At 39.9% G+C, this 20,029-nt stretch overlaps 1 protein-coding gene and 1 long non-coding RNA gene across 3 annotated transcripts in view; both read right to left on the bottom strand.

Moving 5' to 3' along the window:
- Positions 1–14,231, bottom strand: part of LOC306891844 — a 48,541-nt gene extending 34,310 nt beyond the window's left edge. Inside the window, exon 1 of the long non-coding RNA XR_013786410.1 lies at positions 14,067–14,231. This is a non-coding gene — a long non-coding RNA (uncharacterized lncRNA). The remainder of the gene's footprint in view (positions 1–14,066) is intronic.
- A 340-nt stretch (positions 14,232–14,571) lies between these two features.
- On the bottom strand, positions 14,572–17,889 carry mycb (MYC proto-oncogene, bHLH transcription factor b). Of its 2 annotated transcripts, XM_079451526.1 has the most exons (3): positions 17,419–17,889; positions 16,362–17,019; positions 14,572–16,149 (listed from the first exon to the last, which is right to left on the bottom strand). In XM_079451526.1, exons 2-3 carry the CDS (start codon positions 17,008–17,010, stop codon positions 15,620–15,622), a joined length of 1,179 nt encoding a protein of 392 aa, XP_079307652.1. In that variant the 5' UTR covers positions 17,011–17,019; positions 17,419–17,889; the 3' UTR covers positions 14,572–15,619. The 2 variants fall into 2 exon arrangements, with proteins under 2 accessions (XP_079307652.1, XP_079307651.1); XM_079451525.1 differs by lacking the exon at positions 17,419–17,889 and having other exon boundaries at positions 14,579–16,149; positions 16,362–17,143.
- Between the last annotated feature and the right edge of the window lie 2,140 nt (positions 17,890–20,029).

Raw genomic sequence — 20,029 nt, 5'->3', positions numbered from 1 at the left:
GTACTTTGTCATCCATGATGTGTCTTTGTTTAGACTTGGGCTGCAACAACGAATCGATAAAATCGATAAAATTCCATTATTAAAAGTGTTGGCAACGAATTTCATTATCGATCCGTTGTGTCGCGCGACTATTACACCACATGAACGCGCCGCGCAGCATAGCGGAGCGGAGGTAGAGGAAAGACCATCAGAGAGACCCGTAACATTGTTCTGAAACATGGCTGAGGCAGATGAATCAATACGACCTAAATCATCCAAGGTATGGGAATATTTCACCCTAAATAAATCTTGTTCATCGCAAGATATGCAAAAGCGACATGCCCTGGCACGGGAGCGCCACAGTGATGATACAGCACCTAAAACGTAAACATGTTGGAGACCTTGATGAGGAAGGGAGTTCAACAGCAGGGTAAGTCACTACAAATTACTACTTTTGTTCCGTTTTGAAGTCAAATGAATGTAACGTCCCTCCAGTAGCTCTTCTGGTGCTGGTGTTTACAAGTTATCCAGCTTAATAAGCATGACAAGTTAGCGTTAGCTCGTTAAACGTTATATAGTTAGCAAGACAAAAGACAAGTTCCCTTGCCTCTTGTCCTGAATAAATTCTCAGCAAGGCTACATTTATTTGATCTAAATGACAGTAAAAACAGAAATACAGAGATATATTGAAATAGAAAACAATTCATTTTAATTTGTAATATTTTAAATTGTAATTTTTTTTATTTATATTTAAAAATGTATTCTTATGATAATATATATATATATATATATATATATATATTTATGTATATGTATATATGTATGTATGTATTTATGTGTGTCTTGTCTGTAATTGCTCTTTGTGTTACTTGCCTTTACACAACTAGTAGCTAAAACAACAAGTATGTATTCAAGTTAAAGCAATTTGTGCTATTACACATACTTATACTATCTTTTTGATTCCAGAAAAAACAGCAAACCATGAGAGGCTTCTTGATGGGAAATGCATCATATACACCACAGCAAGCTGTAATAATAATATAATAAGTAATAATAAAGCTTTCGAAATATGTTTTGCACTGTCAGTTCTATTTTTCAATAAAGGGTTTTTCAAAATGAATGCTTTTAAATTTTTATCCGATTCATCGATTAATCGAACAAATAATTGACAGATTAATCGATTATTAAAATAATCGTTAGTTGCAGCTCTAGTTTAGACGATAAAATGTCTATTCATTTTCATCAATAAAGATTTATACACATTTTCGTCATGCTGTATAATGGATAAAATGACAAATACATTTATTTTGCCAAAACTTAGAATTACAGTGATTGTTGTCGTTTGACAACTTTGTTTTATATTTCATTATAAGCATCTCTTTTACCAATAACAGAAATCAATAGAATGTCAAATTCTATTTTATTCAAGAGTTCAATAGGCATAGTTTTATTCAACTTCATCTAGCTTCATCTAAGAAGCAGGCCTATTTCCACAGAGGTTTGATAAATGCAAAGGATTCATAGACATCCAACCTCTGCCGCAAATTCCTATGGGAGGTGGGATGTCTTTATTCAGAAACCACAAATCGCAAACAAACAATGTAGTGGAGATCAACGCGCCTCGAGCAGCTCGTGAGAGAACACAGACCACCTGGAGATCGCAAAAACTCGACTTTATTAGCTTAAGATCCACAACCGTGCTTCCACAGTGAGAGCATTTGCGTATGGTTGCCAGATTGCACAAAATAAGTCACCCACTGGCAGAAAACCTTTCATCCCTGTTTGGGGGATCTGAACTCCTGTTATGTGGAGGCCGCAAACATGAATGCTCGTACAGCAGAGGCTCGCATAAAAATCTGTTATATTTATCTTAGACTAAAAATAGTTTTTCGGTACGTTTTTATTTACTCTCATAATTTTTCGTCAATGATATAACATGCTGATATAGTCTTAGCTGTCGGCTAATGGCCTTACTTTTTGAATGGTCATCGTCTCGTCTCCGTCCTGGAAAATGGTCATTGACGAATATTTTGTCGTCATTATTTTCGTGAACAAAATGAACAAGGGTAGTACAAAAGAAATCATGGAAGTGATGCTTTCCGGCATCCAGTTATGGTATTATGCAGTGTCCTTAGTATTGGTAATGGGCTGTAGGTTACTGGAATAAGCATTGACTACCTCCTGACATTTTCCTGTTAAGACATTCAAAAGTGATTACACAATTATCTTTTGGGTGGCCAGCAGTCAAAAGTATAAAGAGTGTCCAAAACTGCAGCGTGTACAGGAAAAGCAGTGGAACCGGGCCAAACTTCAAGATTGTTCTCTTTCCACAGAATATTGGCTTCATTGCTAGATGGCCCATGATCAGGATTTCCACCCTACACAATAATTACGAATGTAAAGGAAAAATATGCAAGTGGGGTTGAGAGAAGAAGCCAGTCATTTCCATCTAATCCCAGTACCCAAGACTGATTGAAAATGTGTCAACGATGCGGCTTTGGACACACAAAGATATTTAACTTTCACCTGCTCATCAATAATACTACAACATAAATGTTTTACTCTACAATACTTGAAGGGCCTTCTTTTTCCAATGAGGGTGTTTACGATGAAGCTTTAATAATAATTACAAAAGGAGTTATTAGCTGAACGGCAAGATGATTTCAAAATATCTTCTTCCAAGAGCTCTACTACGAAGAGGAAAGCCTCCATGGACACCCGGTACGTTTTAATACAGAAACATCCCGCTCAACTTAACATAATGCATTCAATTGGCCACTGGCCAACACGACAGGAATATCAGTTGTGTAGATGCTGAGATGAACTTTCAAGCATGATACATCCCAAGGACATGTGGGTCTGTGCCACGTGGCTGAAACAAGACTCCCAAAAGCGTCTCTAAGAATAAAAAATTATTCTAAGACTTGGCATGGAAGAAATCCTCAAGTCCTGCTTCCAAGAAAAGGCTGTATGTCCTGGACGGGCAAGGCAGTTTGGCCCTGAAAAACTGTGCATGGGCTGAAGGACCAAATGATCTCCTGACGACGGTCCAATAGCTCCACAAATCATTCCTCACACACATGAAAGGGGATGCCGGAACCAGACCTCCTTACGTAGCCTAGTCAATATTACAATTTGCCAGTTCCAAAAGCTGCAATGCTTTTTTGCTATCGAGCACATATTTTCTCATTTGTACGATAATTTTATATTTCAGAATAAGATTTAAATTCATGAACCCACTTACAGGAATACATTCAACCTCCACCCTAAATTCAAATGTGATGGACTCATGAGATTTGGTTGCTGCAGGGGGACTCCCTGATCTGTTCCAGAAGAAGAAAGAGGAAGTACAATTTCAAATAACAAATAAAAACATATACAAACTAACACTTAAAAACACACGAGATGCTTCACCATAACTGATCGGACTATTTTTGTTCTTTGGCTCATCTGTGTCAGTCTATAGAGAGGAAAGGTCTGTGTAAGGCAGTCAGGCTAAATCAGTCCTCAAGGCACTGGTAATGAACAGAGAGCTGGTTCCTTTTGTTCAAGCCTCAAAATTGAATAAAGCCATTATGGTTGAATCTGTGCCTGAAACAGTGGAGTAATGCTCACATTTACAGAAAACATCACACACTACTCACATTCAATTAAGGGTCTCGTGAATGCCATTCGACAATAATGAGGGGGAATAATTAGGAAAATTGTTTTCAATGATGAAAAAAATCAGCCTGTTCGCCTGTTTTCTAAGTAGCCGCCTAATATTCAGATTTCACTGCTGGGGTGGATTCCTTACAGAACGGTTTCATTACACTCGTGTTTGCATGCTATGACTTCAAACACAATTAATCGCAGAGAAATATTAATAAATAACATCAACTTTAAACACAACGAAACCCTTAACAACATTTATTTAGATGGTTGTGTTCCACATCATAGAAACAATGTCAGCAACCGTAAGTTATTGCAGTAGAGAAAACGAGTTAATTTTGAGCCATTTTGCACTATTTTTGCCTTCTTGGTTTAAAATCCTCATGTGGCCAACGTCAAAGGATGTGATGTGGCGATGTACGATAGTACATTGATGACTAGTCAGTTTCTCAACATTTTTCATGAGACATTTTTTCCTAATAATTCATGACAGCGCCTGGTGTGTTTCTATCTGACCCTACAGAGAGAGGCGTTCATGGCACACGATAGTAATCTGATGGATAAAAAAAGCAGAACACCTACCAGGAGTTGCAAAAATAAATATTCCTATAATTATACTTAAAAGTATATTTTTATGTGAAATACACTTTATGCGTTAGGGCTGTGCAATTGATCGAAAATTAATCGTTATCGTCCATTTTGGGGTAGTAAAAATCCAGTGAACCCTTTCCTTTACATTTAGTCATTTAGCAGACGCTTTTATCCAAAGCGACTTACAAAGAGTTCAGGGAGCAATAAGCGACATGTCATAAAAGAGCAATAGTACAATAGGTGCTAATACAAAGTTACTAGTTTCAACAAAAGCTAGACCACTACCTGTTGAGAGAAGAGAGAGGGTTAGTTTTGTTTTCATTTGTCTGTCAAGTATTCACAGAAGAGGTGTGTTTTAAGAAGTTTTTTGAAGGTTGTGAGAGATGTGGTTAACCAGTCACGTTAGGAAGTATATTTCACCAGGAAGGAGTTGTGAAGGAGAATGAGCAGGAAAGCGATGATTTACTGCCCTTATGAGAAGGCGCCGCTCGCTTGCTGAAAACAGGGTTCTTGATGCGTTCTACATTTATTTTTCAGTTAAAAAAAAAGTTTTATTATTTTCTTTGTTGTTTTAAAGGTTAATGAGTAATCGTGTTAAATAAAAGGGATCCACTGAAAGTAATCAATACCGGAGTTGTTGAAATTGTGGCACACAGAAACGGGTGCAGATGGCCATTTGAAGCTAGGGGACTTCCGACACTCACAAAGGGGGTTTTCCAACCGGAGCGCCCGTCTCCCATGCCGGACCGATCGCTGGCTTTAAGTTCACTCGTCGTGGATGCAAGTAAGGTCGGAACAGTAGCAAACTGTCCTAGAAATGGAGACAAGTGGACTTTAGGACTCGCTCATGAAGGCAGTCTGTGTCAGGAATGCGGTACCCTAACCTGAAGACTTTTCCATCTCTGTCATATTTTAACTAGAACAGTTATACTTGTATTTTGTTAAAAAGAAATACTCATATTATAATTAGTGGTTTCTGTAAAACCAATGTGGCTTGAAAGTATGATTCGTGTTATGTCCATAAACTGTATTAAACAGAAAACGACTAATATATTTTAAGATATGGAATCAGATCACTTTCTCTCGTGCCCTACCCACTCACTCACAAAAAGCTACAGCATTTTAAGACTATTTAAACACATTTAGACATTTATATTTGTGTACAAATGTAAACACATTCAAAACTATTCTCGGATTTTCCCCAAATTTTAGGGCAGAATTAATAAAAGTCAGCAGATTCCGTATGGCTCTGCTTATGAGAAAAACCTACTTGAAAGAAAACTTTATATGAGGAAAACCTATTAGAGGGAAGATGTACACACAACAGGATAACTAATTTAATTGAAACATAATTTGGCGCATGGTTTTTCCCCTATAGGAGCCAATGGCTCCGTAACTGAAGCCCTAGGGGGTTTGGCGCTGCAGCTGCACTGCTGCGGGTGACAAGAATGTAATTCTTATAATAGTCGCTTGGAATTTAAACCGAAAATTCTCCGTCATTGACAAGATTTTTTTACTTGTGATGGGAAAATCTGAAGGCTGTCTGAAGGGAATTATTGATTCCCTGTTTTGTCATTTCCTTTCATCATTAGAGCATGATCATAGGCCCATGCCCGGGACACGATTGCGAAAGGGAGGTGTGTTTCCCATTCATTAGCTTAAATTGCCTGGTCCATTTTTGATAAGTCTTGCGCGGTCAGCTGAGTGTCGTGGTGCAGATGCATCTGTCACAGACCCACCTCATACAGACAAAGGCGTGCAGTGGTTCGTTGTTTTATAGAGTTGAGAAAAGCGAATAGCGTCTTTCGGATAAACATTAGCTTTCAGTGAGTGGAAAAATGTCTCTCTCGGCATCTTTTCTGTTCAGTGAGTGGCAGAAGCAGGACATTCATGACCAAACCGCAGCTTGTCAGTGGGCGAGTAAAAACACCATTGACAAGCACTTGTCATTGTTACCGACTGGACATATGAACAAACATTTGCCTGTAATTATAATTTTATGTCTGACAATAGAAACATTAAACATGTAAATTAATTTAAACAACAACAGCTTTATTGGGCATTCGGTTGCATTAAAATATAGTACTGAGATGGTGACAAAGAGGCCAAAGCTTAAGAACAACTCGTCAGTCGTCAGTGTCTGCAAATCAGGACCACTCACAGCCTGTTCTCTCTCACTACAAGCTCTTGACCTTTGGCTGCCAAGAACATACTTCACATGGCTCTTTTCCTACACCAATATCTATGCAGGCATCTGCTCCACACCATTACATTGTGGGACTCAAGAGGGCATCAATACAGCCATAGCACAACTTGACATCTCCAACTACTGTCCCATCTGTTCTGAAGGGTCCCCTGCCAGTTAAACTAACACCTTTAAACCATTCCTCCTTTCACAACAGGACATCTCTGTAAATCAAGCCCGGGCACATTCTTTCATCTCAAGATGTCCAACTTGTGACTACGTGCAATGGAAATGTAATGCCAATAGCTTCCAATTAAATTTTCGTAACGCTACAAATGCAACCTGAAGTAGTTCAATATTGACTGCAATTTTAATCTTCATTTCCGTTGTATCATTTACTGGTTAATTTAATGGAAATTCAACACGATATCAGAGAACATTGACGATCTCAGTTGATTAAATGCATAGAAATAGATTTTTCAATATTAAGTTTCACAATATGTGACCTGTGTTCATCCAATAACGTTCATCGTGCACCAGGTTGAATTATTTATTGTGTTTGGCTTCAATATTTCTATACATTGTGTGTGTGCGCAGTAGAGATGGGTACCGAAACCTGGTGCATTATGTATCCAGTATGTAACTGGCCTGAATGATCTGTGATCCGCAGGCTCATTGCTCTGAAAAGCTGAGGTGTGCTATGATTGGCCAGTTAACCATTGCGTTGTGATTTGGTCAAATACTGCAAGCGTGTGACGGAAATGTAACATCTCTTACCATATTTGCAGCATCAGGTTCCAAAGCAATTGTACTGACAGGTATGCACACCTTTACTTGCGTGAACATTTGGACGGTCTTAGTCAAGTCATACCCCTAAATGACGTAGATTTGTGGAGGTGTGGTTACACGAGGCATTTCAGGCAGGTCTGGGATAGCATTCGCTTTTAGAAAGAATGTATCTTTTGTTCTGACACTTTAATTTTTGCTATTATACATGTGTAATACAAGCATGGGCAACTTTTAACACACCAAAGACACAGAAAAACATGTATTCGTGCCATATGACTCCTTTAACACGCAGTAACGCATTTGACAAGAAAGACAACCGGGACACCGCAGTGAAAGTGCTAAAACATTATAGCATCTGTCAGTCTGATCTCTAGACATCAGTCTGTCAAGCTTTTTACACTGACTGCATGTATAGGCATATAATTATTCATTATACATACTGTCTGTTTTTAAAATAATGCCAAGATAATATGATGTAGCCAAGAAGGCTCTCTGTAAATTGACTTAATCTGTTGATTTATTCAACACATTTTCTGTCCATATTTAATACAACTATGGCGAGCATTTAGTTGTAGCTGGAGGGTAAACAAGGTAAACAGTAAACACTATAACATATCTCAATGTTAGTGTCCATACTCATTCACAATTGAAATTTTAAGTGAATGTGAAATAGGTCATGTATTTTTAATTACTTCATATTTTTAATTGAACATTTTGTTCTTTAATGTCATCCACCGATGTTTTGTGGCTCTTTTTGTAAAGTATGGAATTAGGCGCCGGTAGTGTTTTAAAAGTATCGATTTGTCACCGGTATCTGAAAAAACCCAAACGATACCCAAACCCTAGTGTGCAGAAGAACAGAAAACCCCTCTAATACCCTACTTACTGACACACACAAACAGGTCACTCAACGTGCGCAGCTACATACACACAGAGGACAAAACACAACACTCTTAAATTCTACACTTTGGCCAGGTATGAACAAAGAAAATACTTGTACTGTAAAATACTAATATTATAAGATGTAAACGATGTCTAACTTGCCATTCAAAATGTTTCAAGGCCAAACAAGACGTGTTGGTGGGGGATGATGAGGCACTTTCAATGGCAGAACCAGTGGTGATGGTATCATATTCTCCAGATGGCCGGCTATCTCTTCTACTTTACAGAGGGGCCCGGCCGGAGCAATTCAAGCCTCCCTGGGGACATGCAGAGCTTGTGCGGAAGAGTTCTAGTCAATGAGACCTCAACCACTCATCCCCATAACATGAAAGAGAAGGCCGCTCACTTCACCACAGCTACTGTCAGCTATCAGCCATGGCGGGAAAACCTGCACTTGAGGAATCGCTATGTGACCCATTAAAGGCCATCTGATATGTTCCTGTCCTCATCAAAAGCTGGGACAACTTATTGAAGTATTATACAATGAATACAAAAAATATTAACGTGCAATGTTAAAGTACTGTCTCCTATTCCAGCTATAGTAGAAGAGTTGCTTTTAAAAATGTGCGAACAGTCCGTGCTCGAGGTTTAGTGGGCTGTTTGCCGACATGCGAGTGACTCGAGCTCAAGTTTCGGCTCCTGTTCCCGTCTCATTACAGTTCATTTAAATGGTCACCAAAGTTAAAATGTAGGCTAGTTATTAAAATTGGGCTAAAGATATCAAATTAAGTTCTGATAATGACATGTATTTATTTATTTTCTTGCTATATCATATGTATACAGTAGGAAAATAGACAACAAGTATAACAATGAAGTATGAATATATGCACAAACAATGAGAGTACAGAATAACTGGTCTTATAAACTGGTGTTAATGGGGTCTGTTCTTCATCTTCATCGCTTTTCACTCTCTATTAGATGCGCATTTTTAGTGTGTTGCGACTCTGTCTTTAGGTTTGTTTATTATCCCCCTTGTCTTAGCACTGCGAGTCTCTGAAGGACACTTGCTTTCAGAGATGGCATCAAGGTATTTATGTGTGCAAGCCTCATCCACACCCTCAGAGCGAACATTTTCCACTGCTGGGGACATTATCAGTCAGGAGCGGACTTGGCTGTCTTTATTTGAAGAAGAACTGCTAAATTATATAAATGTTTTATATAGTGTGTTATATAAAAGGGCTCACTAGTGACTGAGATTGACTTAATGATTGGAAATGGTTTTGCTGTTGCACATACATGACCTGAAACGTTGCACTATTTGAACTGTTTTGTGACTATTTGCACCGGTATCAAAGTCAAGGTATCAGCATCGAAATGAATGTAACGATACCCAGGCCTACTTACGGTTGATATTTTATTATTCTGAGTATGGCATATTCGGTCATTCCGCCCAGTCCTACTTCCAAGTGTGCTAAATTAGTTTTAAATATCACAAAAATATCATCTTTGGTGCTTCTCTTCATTCAGTATTAGAACAGCACACATAGGATCTTACATTCATTTAAAAGAAGTACTAAAGACTAATTTTTGGTAAATTAAGTATAAAATCAGTGTGTGACAATATAGCACTAATCATTTAAGTGTATTTTCGTGTAATTTTTCACTTGGGGATTTTATTTTCTTCGAAAAAAGGCAACTTCTTTCACAAGGCCTATAACTGGCAACAGGACAGGCCAGCTCGGGTCTCTGACAAGTTTCACAAACCATGTAACACATAACAGCTGAGAACTTGGCTGAATACTGCAGCCTCTTTTGGAAGCCTCCTGCTACCAAAGATTATGTTTCATATCAATCCCATAAAAAGCCACTGCGTGCTGCACTAGCACAGAGCAAAAGATAGAGCTGTGGTGGTTCTCTCAGTATCTGAGAGGCTGCCAGTGTCCCCGCTGACCCCCAGTGAGCAAGGACAGAAAGAGACTCACAGACATTAGCAACATGTCAACCTCGTAATCATAGTTTTAAAGAGCCGCCAAGACTAGCTCTACAGCTAAAACTACCACAACAGGCAATCCGCAGGGAGATCTCACTGGGCTTTGTTATTGAGACAAACACACGCTGTCTGGTCGTGGAAATGAAAGAAGAGTTCAGACTGTGGTTTAGCGACCAATTTAACCGCAGCATGATGCACGGGACAAAAAAAAACTTCATCACAATAAACAGTTATGAAATCACAACAGAGGTGTGCCATCCAACAACCTCTCCGGTTTACGCATGGGGTTAGGTCAGCTTTCCAGCAAGTCATTTTAATAAATACATAATTTATGATTTACTGCTAAATCATTTATTGGTCAATTTCAATCAAACTCATTTCGCATGCACAGACTCATTTTTTAGTCTGAGCCAAAAATAATAAAACCACTGCTGAATCTGTGCCTCTGAGTCACTTGCTTGAAATGAAAATACAAAAGTAGAAAAGTAAGCGTTTTGTAACAGTACAGATTGGGTTCTGCCATAATCAATGTTATAATTTCATAATATGTAATTTCACAATATAAAATACTCTTCATATACAGCAGTCGTTTTTACAGAACAAACCCCCTCAGGGTGATACAAAGCGCAATATACAACCACGGATACAATTTTTAGACAAAATACGAAAATCTTGGTTTCGGTTTCATTCGCGGACATCAGGGCTCTACAATGTGACCATTTCAGACGCAATTAGTCTGTGCTGCTGACCTGATCTAAACTCATATAACCCATTAAAATACAAGCAAATTAAGAAACTACGACTCCCAAATGTGCCTCCATTTATATTACGTGACATTATGCACTACGATCAGCAGCTTTTCATGCTACTCAACGGAGTGCTGTTTCCCATTATGAGAAAGAAAATACACTCACAGGGCATTAAGTGCTCCTCGTTTTACTTTTGGATAAAAGGTGATGTCCTTAGTCTGTGGCAGTGCGACTGTGCGTGAGTGTTTCATCAGGTGCGGTTTGCAAGGGTGTGTGTCTGGGCATAACTGACACTTGTTGGATGCAGGATAAATGTTTCTGTGTGGCGTTGCTTTGGGTGATTGCCCGGCGTTCTACAGCTGAGCCCAACACGCTTTCTTTAGTTATATGATTTTGCTTTTGGTTCTTATAAATGTTTGATTGCATGTGTGTTATTTGCATCGAAAAGCGGAGTAGTCAATGGACAGACCTCCCACTGTATATGATTAATATTCCCAACAAGTTTTTACAGAAATAATTTATTTAAGTTCTGCGTCTGATCTCCCTCTTTTGTTGCAGTTGAGAGCTGGCTGTAACCAAGGCAAGACAAATAGTCTCGTGTGAACTTATGTGCAATTTGATTTCATCATTTGTAAATCTTAAATCAGATGTTAGTATTAGGCATATGTGTACTTAATATATTTTACTGTGTTCCTGTTTGTCTGTATTCTGGGGTGGACAGTAGTCTACAGTATATTAACGTTTTTCCAGTTAAACTCGGTGCAGTGATATGAAACTAATGTGGTTGACGGATCTGGAACTACTTTATAGGTGTGCGCTTCCTGAAAAACAATGCACACCAGCCCCCTTGCTATAATCAATAATAACAAAAGTGAAAAAGAAATAAATTACTGTAGAGCCCTGGAACTACGATCAATATTTCTACCAATTATTAAATAAAATGATTGTTTTTATTTGCATGAAAAACAGAGAAACAGGTCAAATTAACAGAAAATTTGCTTTTTTCAGGCCTCAAATGTTCCAAAGAAAACACATTCATATTCACTTTCAAGCAATACAACAGTAATATTTGTACATGTATTTAAAAGTTCAAAATGTATTTTTTATGCGACTTTGCCGTCATTCTTTTACATTGCTTTTGGATGACTTTATGTCACTCATGTGACACTGACACTGGGCTTCAATACATTTAGAAATGTTGCTTAAATGAAAATTAGTAATGGTATGACACACCAGTGTGTAAAGTAAGCAGCCTGCTTAATGCCCCCCTACAAACCTGGACCCCATACTTGGTAGACCAATCACAGCAGACTAGACCATCTGACCAATCAGATCAGGCTGACAGAAAGGCGGGGTTTAGACAGATGAATTGCCAAACGAATCATTTGATAGTCAGTCAAGAAGTAAGGTAATAATAACTGCCTACTATTATTATTATTAAACTGCCGTTTTCACATCTTGTATGTATGTAAACTTGTTGTTGGACACTCCATAAACCAAAGCAAGACCTTAAAAATAACAAAATATGTACTCTTTAATTTTTTCTGCAGCTTTGTTTACAAACAGACAGAAAATGGGCTCACTAATCGACATTACTGTTATACATCACAATAACATTCACCTATATATTGTTCAACTCCGCTGACACACATAACTGAGTCAATATAATGTGATCAGATGAAAATGTGATGCCCTGAACCAAACAGTGAGCACTAACTTGTGTCCCATATGGGAGTTGAACCTGCCAGCTCAGTTTCTGGATCATTAACTTAAAGTGCCATCCGACATATTCAGTTCAACATTCGTGCTCCTCTAATTCAAACTAATACAGCCATGTTACTTCAGCAATCGCGTCTGTCTGCTCCACCAGCTGCTACATCTCCCAAGGTGCATCTGAATCCATGCTTCATGACTGATAAATAATGGAGTCAGCAGTAGCTTTTTCTGAGAGACAAATGGTGTGTCAATGGCATTAAGGGTGCTGTCCTATTCTATATATCATGGTCGTCCACCGGACCTCAAGTCAGCACAGACAAGACATCCTGTTGGTATCAAATCCAAACTCAACATTTCAGTTACATTGAAAAGGGGCAAAGAGTAACAAGCCTGGACATTATAAATCATACTGACAGTTCTACCACAACCTAACAGAGTAAAATTGAGTCGGGTCTGCACTCATGGGACATGTTAAGGGTATGGAACAGATTTGCACAGGAGAGCATAGTTTAGGGACGCTATTCCAGCATGAGACGGACTTGTCAGTGGTCCTGTAGGGTGACATCACAAGGTCAGTGAGACATGGTGTCCGTGACGTCCTGTGGGTCATAAATCTCTTACAGGATGGTCCTAAATCCAATGATAGTGCCCTGGGAAATTATTTATAAACTCTGTCAACACAACGCACAAATGAAGACACTGTAAAGGAAATACAGACATTGCTACCCACACCAAAAATGTATTATTTCTTCCTTAACCCTGAGGTCATTCCAAACCCGCACGACTTTCGTATAGATAAAAAGATATTTCGAAGAATGTTGGCACCCAAACAGCACTGGCCCCAGTTTGCTTTCATTGTACGGAAACATCTCAAAATATCATTTTTGAAGGACACATTGACAGGATATTTATTCTTGGTGAACTTTTCATTCAACTTCACTAGAAAAAGAGTCTAACAACGTTGTTCAAGGCTATGTCGAATGAATCCTAAAATGATCAATGGACCTGGATGGCTGACAATGTTATAAAAGTCAAAAAAGTTAACATTCAGGATGAATAAGTGAAACTTTTGGCGAAGCCCATGAACTGACAGCCATATTTGTTTCCACCACATACAGAAGTACACACTGTCTGTACTGGCTTTCATACCCAATCTTTAAAGACCACACAACTATAAACTTGAAACTAAATGTTTAGGTTATGTAACATAAAAACCTGTATGAGCCAACATAATGCCATTTAAACAGGGAAACAAATAACGTTACTGTAAACAAAATGAACAGGAATAAATCAGCACAATAAATCACTGCACAGGCACAATCACGGTTCTCTTTGCATTTATACCTTGATATTATTATTTTTAACAGTAAAGAAGAGTAATGCTTCGAGTTTGTCACGCAAACTGATATTGACCACTGCATTTGAAGCGGAATGAAATTGTTGCACCTGTGGCAGCAGGCTGAGCACATTGTTATGCTAAAGCTAAGGTTCTCACACAACTCCAGGATATATCATAAACGGAGAAGAATCTTACCCGTTCGGACACATCAACAAATCCGTCCACTCTCTAGATATAAATGCTGTCGGTTTCTTTATATTTTGCGGGTCTGGCTCCATTAGCAAGGCTGCTACGCGCTCGCGTTCTCTCCTCCATGTGCTCAGCAGCACGCACATCGTGCAGCAGCAATCTGGCTAGTCAGCTCGGGGGCTTGACGTCACCGCGCAACTTCATCCATTACCGCACAAAATTGATGAATTAACTCGTATTCGGTTTATTGTGATTGTTAATGACATTGTTTAACACTAACACGCACACAGACAACCTTAGACAAAACACTGACTGATAAAACAATTCAGAATTAAATGTTTTCCTCGATTTCTGTATACTTCAATCCGTGGTTGCTTATCACAGTACTCCTACACTCCTAGTGTATTTGCCAGAAATTTTGAGACAATAATGTTTCCATGGGTGTGAACTCAGTAAAACTTTTTGAATTACTAAATATTTAAGGCAACACAAGTGAAGATATATAAAAGCTAGAATGGGATATGATGTTTATTTGAAGATGGCAGACATAAAGTTTTATTGCATTTTTAATGTATGTAACAAGGTTACATTTTCCCTCCGTGCAAATGAGAAAAGCCACAAATCATATATTGGCGATTTCTTCCTGACTAGGGATGATTCCATAAGTGTCCTGACTTCCTATTAAGTGAACAAGTAACACTGGTGCTGATTAATAAATAAAACCCCAAAACTCTGAATGGTGGATGCACGCTGTCAACCTGTTCCTTCTATGCCAATCCACAAGACCAAGCCCGCCTCCCTAAATATTCCTGCGCATGCTTCAAAAAAAGTGTACGATCTTGTAAAACAGATAGTAATGGTCAACACTTGACATTGCATTAGATGTCCTTGTAAGATAAAGTGCATCCCTGCTACTTAAATCTGCTGAAAGCCCTACAAGATGTGATATTACATTAGATGTGTGTGTGAGATTCACTCTAAGTGCCTTATGTAAAGTGTGTAAATGGCGTTCATGCCTATCAAGGATTTCTGACACAAGCATTAGTCATCTAAATACAAGTGACTTAGAAATCTTAAGGCTTTGAACAGACGCCAAATCCGATTGTGCATGACTGCGTCTCCTTAAATTGCCCAACTGATGGCTATAAGGGTAAATGGGTCATCGCCGATGCAAAAGCAAGACTGAAAAGACACGATTAGCCAAACACAATTTATAGAGAAATGCATTTTATAATTCAGAAATCAACAGCATCTTGAATACATATGTGCAGTATGTACAAAACTTACAAAAAACAAAAACGTTTAAGTTAAGGCCAACAGTAAGTGGAACCGCAGTAGTCCATTGCAGTACTAAAAAATTAAATTAAATACAAATAAACCTCGGTAATATGTTCAATTGAGGCAGTGTAATTGTATAAATCAACGTCTGAGTGCTGCAACGTTCAGGTGCTGTCATTACGAGCCACACCCTCTCCAGACCTCTGCATTGAACAGCAAAACCATACAAAGATCTCAACTGCTTCAAACAAGTGCAGTCCATAAATAAGAGTCCAAACAACTTAAGAACCGCTCATCTGCTCGAGTCTCTGTTTTAAAAGTTCACATTTCCTCCTCAATCGCTCCTTTAACGAGAGGAGTTTATGTTCGTCTTCTTGCATGCTAATGATGCATTCCGTTGCCTTTTTAAGTATCACCACTTTGGCAGCCTTCTCGTTGTTGGCCACGTCGGGAATTTCGTCCCTCAGCGCGAAGAAGCTCAGCTTGAGGTCGTTCCGCCGCTGCCGTTCGAGCACGTTATGAGTCCTCCGCTTGTCGTTATCCTCCGAGTCCGAAGTCCTGGGACTCGTGCATTTTCGGTTGTGGCTAATTTGTTTAAGCACCCGGCTGCTGCTGCTCTCGAATCTAATCCTTTTGACCGCGGGCTGCTCGTCTCGCGTGGATGGGTGGGCGGCGTAGTTATGCTGGTGAACATTAACGTGACACCGTTTGAGGACGACGGGGCTTTGATGCGTCGTGTTCGACTCGCACTTTCTCACAGACTTTCGCTTTTCCACCGTCACGACGTCGATTTCCTCTTCTTCCTCGTCATCTGTTAGGAGATATGAGAAATAAGCTTAACACTCGTGGCTGCATATTCCTTTAGGACGCAAAGCATTGCGCTCATCCACTTTAAACCTCTCGTAACACAACCGACTAGGGAGAGTTTCTCCTTACGCACCACAGAAGGCATGCTTTAACCACAACACATCTAAAGGAGCCATGCATTTGTCTTTAGGTTAAAATAATAGTAACGTTACTCACCGGAATCGCTGTCACTGCTGCTGCTGCTGCCGCTATTGGGAGGTGTATCCAACGGCAGTGTCGTGGAAGCCGGTGTGGCTTGACTGCAGCTTTTGGAGCTGTCAGTCAACGGAAAGGGAAATACTACTGAAGGGTCAATGCACTGCGAGGCAGAAGCGCTCATGTCCTGGAGGTAGCCGACGTTTGGATTGGACTGACAGCTATCCGTAGAGTCATTCCGGGAAGAGTCTTTCCTCGCTGCCTGGAGCGACGCTAATCTCTCCGACACCACCTTCTCTAGTTTGGCTGCGGCTGAGAAGCCGCTCCACATGCAATCCTGAATGATAATAGACTTGAGGAAAGATTGGGAGTAGTCCGCGTCGCAAATGAAACTGTGGTTGACCACGTCGTCCCCGAGGAACTCGGAAACCATCTCCAGCTGGTCGGCGGTGGAGGGGAACGGGTCCGACAGTGACGGCCGCCGGCTGGGGGAGAGCGGGGGTGTGGGGAGCAATTCAAATTTCTTCCATATATCCTCACTGGGAGCCGGAGGCTGGCCGTGCTGTTGGGTATAAAAATCCTCATCCTCGTTGTCGAAATAGAAATAGGGCTGGTAGGAGTCGTAGTCGTAGTCGTAATTCTTACTCGCCATACTTGAATTCAGCGGCATGGTGAGTGCCTGCGGAGAGGAAGAAGCATGGTTACTATCTCGCCCTTTAAATGATGACACCGCACATCCGTCTTAGGCAAAAAGTAAGTTTTCGTGCAGCTGGAAGCGAAGTGTGCAAGTTATTGAGATGATAGTTAACTCATGTGCGACAAGAGTAACACGGTTACACGAAACGAGACCAGCAATGGTTATTTGATCAAAACTTGTCAGCGTAAACCGATTTAACCAATCACATTTGGTTACAACTTGTCAACGTACAGCGATTAAACCGATCACGTTCGAGTCAATTGGTTCGTTGGACAATCTTACGTTAGTCAAAAAACATGATTTATCTACAAACCCAAAAGTAACCCCGACGTGAACAATTCTCCTAAAAACGTAATAAAGGGGTAACTCGGAGGAACTCACCGTAGCCCTGGTGGTGGTGAATAAAAACGGACAACGCAGTTAAAATGTCAGTACGCGAACTATCAAGAGAAAGTAAAGTCCAATGTGGGAGTGGGTTGCACCGGCGTCTGGTCTCGCGCACTCGAGCGGCTGCGTTAAAGCCTCGCGCCTGCTCGTCATTTACTGCAGGGCTTCCAACAGCTGCTCCCGCGGGTTTTAATACTACGGATTGTTGTTTTCTCCCCTTACTCTAGGTATTCATGCGCCTTTCCCGCCAAATGTCCGCGGCGTAGTAAGATGTGCAGAAGACAAATGTTTGCTTTTCGCGTTTCTATTAACACGCGGCGTCGCGGTAACGCGGGCGGTGACGAATAAAGGCGACGAAATGGCGTTTTTGTTGAATAAAAACGCGTTATAACGCGGGACTATTTTTCAAGGCGCAGTGATCTTGTTCCGCGGGGGGGCGGAGCTATGATGGAAACACCGCGCACTGAGTTCAGCGGTACCCAACGCCTGTTATTTACACGTTTCTCAAGGTCCTTCCACGGCTGTCAGTGAATCTAAATATTTTGCGTCAGACTTGGAAGATGTCATCAAACCACAAACGTCGAAAACGTAACTTGAGCAGGAAAATGAAGAGAGTTGACATTGAGTTATTTTAATGAATCTTTTCTGACCATGTCGTCCTAGAGACTTTGCTTAAGTATGGAAGATTACGCGAGCATTTGAGCATCTTGTTATCTCTGTTTGTAATGTTTATTTTTGTTTGTTATTAAAATAATGGTGTAAGCATCGCTATTATCAACATTGTGGTAAGTATTATTAAAAAATAATCAGATAATATTTATTGTGAAAGAAGGCTGTTTGTAATATTTACCCGATAGATGAAATGGCCAATATCTCTCGATTTGTGGGCAGTGCTTCCCTCTGGTGGCCCTACATCATAAACTGCACAGGGCTTCTCATACAATACCTATCATTATAAGCGGGTTTCCATCACTCTTGTTTGAAGTTTCGCATCAGAGACGGGTGACGGAAAGGCTACATTTCGAATTAAACCCTTTAACCCTCGTGGTTTTTCGTTTTGGCGAAAACGGGTCGGTCCGAATGATGGGAGATGGAAACGCACGAGACCACGTTAACCTGACTAACCAGAGTTGTGATCTTGTTACACAGCATCATAAATCTTGTTATGGTTCTTAAATGCCTGAGCAAAGTTGTAACAGCCTCTTCTCAAGCTTCAAAAGGATGAAGAGGCACAATCAAATCTAAGTATGTCTGCAATTGCCTCGAACCGTCACGACCGGTTTCCTAAACAGCAGGCATCCACAAAAGCACCGCATTTATTGCGTTTCGCAATCGTCTGCTTGCGCAAGTTTTATTATATATGGCGATGATTACATTCAGTGGCTTGTCTTACTTTTCTTTCAGATATTTAGTGGGAGTTTATTAGGACGCGAATTCGCAAATGTTTTATGCGATATTCCAATTTTGCGCATAAGCCAAATTCGCAACTTTGGATGGAAACCCGGCTATTGTTTCTTAGGGACGCGATGAGAACTTAACTTTAATTTAGCTGCATGTACAGTGTTATTAGGCTATATAAAAGTATTTCATAGATGTTTAATGTTATGTAATAATCAAAATAAAATAACAAAACGCAGGGGGAATCACATCTTTTCTCTGTGGATATACATTTGCATGAATTTGAATAAAGTGCAACATGGCCATTAAGCTCAACAGTATGACCGGCGGATTGTGCCCAATGGGAATGTCCTGGGACCTGTGTAATTTACTGACAGTCCTCGTGACATATGGCTGAGCAGACATTGCTCTCCTCTGACCCTCTCACGCCAGGCAGGGTCTTTCTAAGAAACCGCCAGGTCTCCTTTACCCAGACATTTAGCTTGGCTCTCATAACCTCATTTTGCATAATGCCAGAGGGCCATGTTTAGTCAAAAGAGAGGGGTCAGGGTGTGAGAGTGGGGAGGCCTTTTTACCTTTTGTCTCAGAGCCAAGTACGTACAAGGGAAAGCCTGCAACTTTGACCCCATTCGAAGCATGATCCCATGAATGTACAGCACTGTACGTTACATAATATTGGACCTTCAGTATCTATTCATGGCGGGGCATTTTGTAACCACAGGTCAATGCCGATTTTGTTGACACCTGCCAATTCATACAGTATTTACTGTTTTAAATCGTACTTTAAACATTTCACTGTTTCTTTATCATAACAGTTATTCGAATTAATTTGTAACAATTCAAACATTTTCATAAGTAATTGGTGTCATGTAAACAAATAAAAAAGGTTAATATAATGAAGCTAACATTGAGTGAAAATTTAAATGATATACAAAATATCGCCCAGTTACTTGGTTTATCTGTATGTTTTCCCACCTGGGTTATTATATTAGCAAAATCCATTATTAGTCGCCCTTTTCTCAAGTGCTTTTAAAATAAAATAAAAATGTGTCTGTTCCTCCAGACATTGAAAAAATGAGCTCTTAAATATGAATATGTAATAGGGTGTGCATTATGCTGACAGATCTGCTCTTTGATCATGCATAAACAGCCCGGCTGCCTTAGTTCACCCAAAACTTCTGTCATCATTTACACGCCTTCGATGGGG

This window comes from Barbatula barbatula, assembly GCF_947034865.1.
Source record: "Barbatula barbatula genome assembly, chromosome: 3".
Lineage (NCBI taxonomy): Eukaryota > Metazoa > Chordata > Actinopteri > Cypriniformes > Nemacheilidae > Barbatula > Barbatula barbatula.
This window is presented reverse-complemented; position numbering and strand designations above follow the sequence as displayed.

What these genes read in the sequence shown, in the direction of transcription:
- mycb (XM_079451526.1), bottom strand. Translation starts at nt 17,010, where the DNA reads ATGCCGCTGAATTCAAGTATGGCGAGTAAGAATTACGACTACGACTAC. An exon ending in CAGCAGTGACAGCGATTCCG is followed by an intron (nt 16,150 to 16,361) that starts GTGAGTAACGTT and finishes ATCTCCTAACAG; the next exon opens with ATGACGAGGAAGAAGAGGAA.